Raw genomic sequence first — 9,220 nt, forward strand, 5'->3', positions numbered from 1 at the left:
TAATTGCATTAGCCTCACTACTGATGCATTTGGAAATAACTCAAACTAGGGTTGCCTTTGACGAGGTTACATCACATGAATCTGTAACCAAAACAATGTAGCTCTATTTGAATGCATATTCTTTCTTATCCATTTGCATTCACCTTTATCTCTTACAGCTACTAACATAAAGCATTAACTCTGTAATGAATCATATAAAAGCAGCATGGATTGCGCCAATGTTGGTATCAACCTCCATCTAATACAAGGCTTGATTTGTTGCCGTTGCTACCACCAATGGAACAACATTCAACAGTGTTGTATTCTCTATCAGCAAGGCTTTTGTTCTCACACACAAACAACCAGAATACCCAACGAATGTGATGATACATTTACTTCAAACATGAAATGCCAACATAATTTCTGAACCATATAATACTCGAATACTCCTTTTAATGTATTTGATTAATCCTGACTTTTATTCATCATATTACCCCAAAGGGTAGGTTTATATGATACATCCTTTCATGAATGAACAATTAATGCAAAAAAGTGTCATTTCCCTACATGATGACCTCTCCTTCTAATGATACAAAATGCCTCAGGAAAACCATGATTGATTAATCATCCTTCAGATGTCCAAACCTTAGATTCCATGCTTCTGAAGCTTCCTCTTGACTTCTAAATTTCCAAATATGAGCCTTCAGCTTTTCTTCTTGTCGGGATCGGAGGATTTCCTGCAGACAGTGTGCACATCAGCACTCAAAAGGAACAAAACTGTGCTGAGTAAAAAAGGATTTTGTAACATTTTCTTTCACACAGCCATGCAACAATCATAATTTGTTTGTGTTTTGGCAATCATAGTGTTCAAACTACAAATATGCACAGGGTGATAAGATTACAAATTTCGTGTCAGGGTGCTCAGAAATGAGCAAATATAATTGAGTGGATAAAAGAGCAAATCAACTACAATCGGTACGATGGTGTGTAAATATTCATGTTATAAAGATATTAGAATGAATGCAATAATATACATAGCAACTCAAGGGAAACATCAAGGTCCCATGGTGTAGTGGTTATCACATTTGCTTTACACGCAAAAGGTCGTGAGTTCAATCCTTGCTGGGGCCACCTCATTTATTACATTGCAAACATCAATCCTGAATGTTGGGTTCTATATAGGGCAAGAAGGCCTATTGATCGTATTCAACCTTACCTCATTACTAACATGCGTATTAATTCTCATAGAGCCCTAACACTCCGCATTCGATCACAAAACTTAGGTATTGAAGTTGCATTATGGCATCAAAATCAGACAAATATAAAGACATGTAAGGTATCCAAGGAAGGGCTAGTAGTGGATGAATGTCACTTGCATTTTACATGCTTTGCATATAGTGCAATTCGTGAAAGCTATGATGATGTATTGAGAGGGGGTGATGACTTGAGTATCATATTAAAGAGAACACCTAGAAGGTTGAGCTCATGTGTATGCCTTATTCACACACCGAGACTTGGTGCTTCAAAGTATGAATATCCCTTCTTAGGAACTAGGCACACATCAAGATAACTTTTGTACTTAGGTCCTATGGGTCAATATTGGCCTCTCTATGGACGCTCAAAAATATCTATCTATCAAAAAAAAATACACTCTACATTTACGGTGTTCCTACGCATCCAAAATGGTATCTAACAAAAGCTACATATATAAACATGAACCACTCATGTTTCTATCATTGATGGGCGGACTAAACCAAGATGGAGTATAGAACCAAGAGAAAGACTTTCAATATTGTTGTGCTTTCTACAATCATTTGGAGACATTTTGATGTGGTGTTACCTGTGCTCTTGATTCTGGCAATGTTTTCAAATTAAAGCAATCAAAAAGACTGGCCCATTTACTTCTGCAGTTGTCAAATACACCTTCCCTATAATACTCTTTCACTTGATGAAAGGGTGCTGCAAATTGACAAAGATTTATTAGATTATAAAATTAACTTTCAAAACCAAGAATCTCTGCGGACTGTTGACAACAAGATATAATCACTTACAATAGCAAAACCATATAGCATCAACATACTTCACGCAACTCAAAGGGATCTTCTCTGGTTGTTCTGATTTTTCTACAGTCTTTCCTGTTTCTTCCATGCCTAAATTCACAATAAGTAAACAGGTTTTCTGTACACAGGTACATTTACATTGATTTATGCTCATGAACTATCTTTAAATTAAAGCAGTGGTTTTAAACAATACTATAGTAGCTGTTTAGAACACAGAGGTGGTCAATGTACAAAAATCACTGGACAAATACATCGAATCACAATGATGTAACTTGATATTCAATACAAGGATTTATAGATTTATAGATTTATACAACACAACTTGATATGCAAGGACTCGTACACAACAACTTGATAGAAGACAAGACAATAGAGGTTACGTATGACAACAAATGCATGTACCTCACAAGAGTGTGATAACTCCAAATTTAACTGAGTATGAGAATGATTCATACAAGGCAACTTGATATTCGACACATTTAGAGACGAGGTAGTAGACAATGAGTGTGGAAGGGGAGAGAGAGAAAGAGAGGTTCAATTTTATGTAAGTCTAGATTAAAGATCCTAATAGTATGTCAATAATTTGATGTTATTCTTCTGCACTATAGTTGGCTCCCTAAATACTAATAAATCATCACCTATAACTCTTGAAAAAACTTTACACATAATAGTCATCTGTAATAGTCATCTGTGTGTAAAGAAAGAGAGGGGGGGATTGAAGCCATACCTTGTAGAAGGTTCTTTGTGAAATCCTTCCTGTATCAGAAAAAATCAAATTACAACATAGGTCAGAGAAAAAACAACAAAGAAACGTGACATAGCTGTACAAAGACAGGAGAAAGAAATCACAGAGAAGTGTAAACACTTTACACAGGTACATGGAAAAAAACGGGGAAGATTCCCGTTAACACAAGAGTAATATGATGATGGTTTAGGGTTTTGAACCCATGACCAATGAAGCAAAAACAGCAGATACTTTTGTCCATCCCTATTTTTATTAAAATTTAAATCCACGTTGATGTGGCACAACGTCATTGGCCCATACGGGGCGATCTACCACTGATGTGGCACTACACGATTGATCAGGAAGGGCAATCCCTGCTGATGTGGCATGACTGCCTTCGGTCCCGGACAACAGTTCATGCATATGTTATCCAATTCAATTTGGTTACATTTGGTATCCAGGTTTTTTTAAATCCATACCTCGATTGACATTGTATAAAAACAAAAATTCAAACACAAATTAATAGATACATTTCGAAGTCATTGGCTGGTATGGTTATAAAACCTTTTAGGTGCACGCTTACAAGATTGTATCCCCAAACTGCTCAATATTAATAGTTTTTTTTTACTGTTTCTATTAGTCTATTCGAGTGCACAGTCGTAGAGTTTGATTGTGGCATGAGAACTCATACTAGTATTTCAATCTAAATGAAACATCTATCAATCCATATGCAGTTCCTCGATGGATCCAAAACCAAGCTTTTGAGAAACCAAAAACATGTACAAGATTGATCAAAAACAATACACCTCAACATATAATATTTGCAACCCCTTCATGAACAAATTGTTGGTAACATGCATTCAGTCATAAATAGTTCACAATATACATCACACTCAATCAAACGTTTCATCCATTGTTTAAATGCCATCCTATTCATCTTCAGAAGAGTATATATCTACTATACAATAATATTTGCTAAATCCTTTTCATGACAGTGGTTATGCATGAGACGACTGAAGTTGTATTCCATACATAACTTGAGTCTTGAATGCATTATGTTAGACTGCGCCCACAAAATGGCCCAAGCTAAAATGGTCAGCTAGTAATCAAGAAATGCCACATGTTTGGCTGTGTAGGAAAGAATTAGATTGGTCCCTTTGTACAATAATTGTGATAGCAAGTAGTTAAAAATTGTATGCCTAAAGTGGCTGAAGAATTTGACCTCCAACTCTTGCAAAAAATATCACTCTGAATGTGAGCTAGAAATAAAGGAAGTTCCATTGATTCCCTCTAACATTTCCCAGCGGCAACATGACTTTTATTTCCATTCATGAAAAGATAAAAGTTTTCATTCATGCTCTACATGCAGACACGCCTTGCAATGGTGATCAAAGTTTATTTGTTACTGTTACCTCCCTTTTCAATTTCGTTCATTCCCAATAATCTATTAGAGATATAGACACAATCCTCATGGATACCAGACTAAGCTGTCTGTATTCACAAGAGTTTACTGGAAGATAAACTGGCATTTGTCTGCATTTGTCTTTGTCCACACCAATCCGAATCTAGTGTCCTAGCAAAATCATCAACCTCCATGCATTGTTTAATCATGCAGATGAAAATAAATAGTGTAATATATCTACTTTTGTTGCACCTCATTTTATCATTACTTCTTTCAATATAATTATATACTTTCGTAGTTTGTCATTGGACGTCAACTTCAGTATACCTGTCCTATTAGTCCTTTATTATAGGATCTAAATCATCTCCATTGAACTCATTCTCAAGGACAAAGCTATCATCCACACGATGCAGGTCCACCTTATCATGAATGACTCTACCTAACATATCAAGCCTTATACAGACAACCAACTTCAGAATTTTAAAGACACCACAAGGGATCAGCCATATATGACAGACAAAATGTGGCACTTTCTATCACTAACACATGAAGAGGTTCCTTCTTCCTTCAATGATTCCACTTTTGCATTTTCTATCCTTGCCAGTTTTGTACACTATAGGAATGAAGAACATGTATTGTTGAGTCCTCAATATTTAACATTAAATGAATTTGAATGGTCAGCAATTACAAGAGAGTGCTGCTTCAGATCAGGGGGAGAATTTTGTTTCATAAGATGCATGCTTGAGACTGACAAAGCCCTGAATTATTCTTATATAATTAGGTATCATGAGGAATTTCCATCATAAAGTCATAACAAAAGCCACAGAAACATCTGGAAACCCCATCAGCTATCACAGAAATAATGGCTCTACACACAGGACTCAAAAGCTTGCTTGTTTATTGTGACTGCTGAAAATATAGGCAACGTATCAAAGATAGACACAAGTCATTAAAACAGAATCAGTACTTAACTTTAAGCATTTAGGTTTAGTATTGCACTAAAAGGTTGGAAACCAAGTGGTTTTACGTTTGTGTAGTCTCCTGTTTCCATAATCCCTATTTATGGAAAATAGGCACTTAGTCATTTCTCTACAGTCACTTGGGATGGCCGTTTTTCAGCTTCATATCCTTTGTACATTCTAATCTCTGAGCCCCTCATCCAGTTATAACAGGAGGTGACAGCCATTTTGATATTTTGCATTTAACTATTGCAGTTAACCTTAATTCAAAAAAGAACTAATTTTTTATCATGCATGGGAACCCAGTTCAATGTACCTACTCAGATTTGACCAGCGTGGTTTAGCAAAAGTTTTGCTTTTTCTAAGGGTTCAAGTGAAGCTCATACATACAATATCTGCGTTCGCATACTTTCACCCATTGAATTAGTTCCTAAATATGTGTGTTTGTGTATATATATGTATATATCCCTTCCTTCCTGATGAACATGCCTCCCTTTTCTTAGCATTCCTTAAATCTATCTAAAATCCTACAACTTTTGGCCACTAATTTCTCACTATGACCCAATCACGTCATAATACAGGTCTTATACGCATCAAGAGGTGAGCCTTCCTCTTCTTTTGAGTTCGGGAACAATTGTAACTCATTCATGAACACAGCGCAGATTTCATCTAGGATGTCAAACAACTTCCGAATTTCAACATGTGACCGAACCTCGATCTCGGGCGATATTGCATTGACTTCATCTAGACATAGGAAATAAACCATCTTGCCAACAAGCTTGTAGTTTTCTTAATCCACGTATAGAATTTGTGTTTGCACATTTGAATGTTCTTTGTCCAGAGTTTTGCAATAGTGGCATGGACCTGCTCGCCAGTGAGATTCGCAAACTGATCAGCTACCTACAGGTGGTGTTGTAGGTTAGTAATGGTGTGGTTTGCCACACATGTTTTCTCCCAGGACAAATAACTGGTACAGGTCAACGAGGGTAGAGAATGGCAGTAAAAAGTGGTCAGGCCATTTGACCAGGCGGTTTTGTGATGTGGTGTGGGTGTGGAAGATGAGAGAATAAGTGTGAGACAAAGTCAAGTCTTCGGATGACTTGGCATCTGGACAAAGCCAAGACTGCATGAAGAATAGAAGAGGAAAAGGAAGAGCAATGAAGGTCAAGTCACATGGTAAGGGCTGACCATATCTAAAGAAAAGGTCAGGGAAAAATTAATAACAGCTCTAGACTACAGGGAAATAAAAAGGATAAAGCTATAATGTGCAAGGAATGCAGGAGGGTGTGGGTGTGCTGTGAAGACGAATGTGCTGCGTGCACTTTCGATCAAACACCAGGGGATTTGCCAAAAGAAAAAGCCACTGAAGTAAGTGGTCAGCCAAAGAAACATAGGAGGACACATTTTGGCCAACAAGAGAGATCAAGTGAGAGTTATAAAATGAAGAAGATAGCTATAAGCAGTAAATTAACTGTGAGCAGTTAAACAGAAAGAAAATGATATATCTTGTGTGACAGCAAAAGTACATAAGGTCAATCAGAAAACCACCATGGATAATATAATTAGTGAACCACGGGAGAAATAATAAGCAAACCATAGGAGAAGCAATTAGCAAACAATGGAAGATAATTAGGAAACTAGAGGAGATTGCAAACCAGAGAAGGTAGCAAGCAAACGACAGAAGGTAATTAGCAAACCATGGGATGTAAAGTAGCGAACCACAGGAAGTAATTAGCAAACCTACTACATAAGGCAATCCGCAAAACCACAGAGCGTAAATACGCAAAACACAGGTACATAAATTAGCTCTAGTTTTGCACAGGCATCAAATGATGGAACTTGCCATGCAAACCTTACAGAAAGGAAAAGCAAGATTCTCTGCTAGAAGTTAGAGAGAGCTTCTCTTAAAACCAGTTCTGCAAGCCTTTTACCTTCAATGGAGGAGAATTGATCATCTTCGAAGGGTAGAGAACAAAAAAAATGCTGGTTGTTTCAGACAACGAGAGCAAAATCTCAGAAAAATAGTAGAAATCAGAAATGCAAACCTGGTGCTTGGCAGCTTCCAATCAGGAAATCTGAGGATGCAGGAGCTGATCCGTTATGGGAAGGATCCACACCAAAACTAATAATTGGACGTTTTGTTGTATGTGCACCGAAGGTAAAGGGTCAGGGTGAGTATAGGGTTAGGGTTAGGGTTAGGGTTAGGGTTAGGGTTAGGGTTGGTAAGTAAGAGAAGCTGCATATAGGGAGGGGCATTCAAGAGGATTTCAAATTTGTGAAGCAAGACTCGAGAGGCCTCCAATAGCTGGCTCGCTTGTGGTCCCGTAGGGTCGTCTTTTGTCCGCCCGCCCGTCCATAGAAGCCCTACTTTTCGACCCGAATGGAACTCTTCCCGTGACCGGACTGTGCACTGTGTGCATTGCATGTAACTGTCTATCCTAGTGTTTTGCCAGGACCCGTGCTCGCAAACATATTACAACTAACACGGACATATATGTATGTATATATGTGTATGTGCGTGCATATGTGTGTGCCACTGTTGAATAACGTGTCATTGGTGTTGTCAAGGTATTGCCTCTACAATACAACTCAACTTGCAAACCCATACATTGTCGTGTGTGTGTGTGTGTGTGTGTGTGTGTGTGTTTGCGTGCGTGCGTGTGTGTGTGTGTCTTACTCCCAAGCTACGCATCCAGTTGCTCTCTACATCATGTGTCGTGTGACCTCCTCGCCCCTCTGCTTCTGCATTCGTACATACGCACGCACTCGGCTCAACAGGCTTCTCTTCTACATGTGCTTTGTGCAAGATTTTTTATGGTTATGGTATCAGCCCACGAGATCTTTGTAAGCATACAATGCATCTTACTTCCGTGCAAATTGCACATCTTTTTGCTCTTGAAGTTCCTCCATAATTGGCACGTCACGTAACTCGCCTTGGCGTCTTCTACATGTGTGCATTCGGTTAAACGGTTGTATATCGCAATAATTCCATGGTCATAAGTCGTGTACTTTGAAGAATTGTCAACATCTTGTTGGAATATATAAAATTGCTTGTCTCTAGCCATCCACATCACTGAAATAATAGAGAAAAAAAAGGTGGCAAATTTGAAAATGAACAAAACATATGAATTCAACAAATGATGTCATGTTTTCACATTATACCCTATTGTTATTCACATTCTACCATGTTCACTTCAATAAATCATGAACTTAATATTGGCACACTATACACATGGTCTAGATACATAATAAACTTAACTAGCGTGTATGTTCATTCAAGATCGTGCATGTGCATTTGTGTTAGTTATTTGTCGTGTTTGTTCATGCTTGCATATTTTACATTTTGTACATTACATGTTGCAAGTTCTTTGCATTTCACCCTCACTTAGATGGTTCACGCCACTAATGAATATTATGTGCAACGCATGTATGCTGAACGGCTCCTTGATTGTTTGGTTGTAAATAAATGTGTATTGGCATAGCTTTGATTGATGTATTTGACATTTCTCTCATATAAAACAGCTATGCATGTATGTTCTTTCAATGTAAAGTCATTTGGCATAACCAAAGCAAGTGATATATCGTTGTTTTCCTATACCATAACTCTTTTGTAGTTTCTTGAGTTGTCCCCTATTATGTTTTTCAATCTGCCCAAAGGGAAATGCCATTAGGTAGTCATGTTATTAAGTTTAGTTAAAACTTAAGAGTATTTTCTTTTGCCTTTTCTTATTATTCTTGATATTGGAAATGCCATTAGGTAGTCATGTTATTAAGTTTAGTTAAAACTTAAGAGTATTTTCTTTTGCCTTTTCTTATTATTCTTGATATCAACGTAATGACTTCAAACTATGATTCTATTGTATGTGCCTTGGAGATACCTCTCGAAGTGTCCCAATGATCCCACTATTTATTATTTAATATGCAACAAGTTGCCTAACATACGGGGAGCAAAAGATGGGAATTTCGGTCAAAAGCTATAATGACACAAAGTTGTGCGATGGTAGCTTAAACCGTCCCGCCAATCACTTTAATCAAATAAATAGCATGTTTGTTTAGTTTACTGTCATTATCCAGTGTTAGATAATTTAGTGTTAAT

General features: G+C 37.4%; 1 protein-coding gene and 1 non-coding gene across 3 annotated transcripts; one reads left to right on the top strand and one right to left on the bottom strand.

The window, feature by feature from the left end:
* Nucleotides 1-385: 385 nt before the first annotated feature.
* On the bottom strand, nt 386-7,283 carry LOC147861483 (uncharacterized protein C227.17c-like). Of its 2 annotated transcripts, XM_087322351.1 has the most exons (5): nt 7,170-7,268; nt 2,767-2,795; nt 2,031-2,129; nt 1,820-1,938; nt 386-716 (listed from the first exon to the last, which is right to left on the bottom strand). In XM_087322351.1, the coding sequence occupies exons 3-5, from the start codon at nt 2,125-2,127 to the stop codon at nt 600-602; spliced, it is 333 nt and encodes a 110-aa protein (XP_087178477.1). In that variant the 5' UTR covers nt 2,128-2,129; nt 2,767-2,795; nt 7,170-7,268; the 3' UTR covers nt 386-599. The 2 variants fall into 2 exon arrangements, with proteins under 2 accessions (XP_087178477.1, XP_087178476.1); XM_087322350.1 differs by lacking the exon at nt 2,767-2,795 and having other exon boundaries at nt 7,170-7,283.
* On the top strand, nt 1,038-1,110 carry TRNAV-UAC (transfer RNA valine (anticodon UAC)). Its single transcript has one exon. It is a non-coding gene; the product is annotated as a tRNA-Val (tRNA).
* Nucleotides 7,284-9,220: the final 1,937 nt, after the last annotated feature.

The sequence above is a fragment of the Azolla caroliniana genome, unplaced genomic scaffold, assembly GCF_043228905.1.
Source record: "Azolla caroliniana isolate FFs.n. ecotype wild unplaced genomic scaffold, voAzoCaro1.0.p SCAF_7, whole genome shotgun sequence".
Taxonomy (NCBI): Eukaryota; Viridiplantae; Streptophyta; class Polypodiopsida; order Salviniales; family Salviniaceae; genus Azolla; species Azolla caroliniana.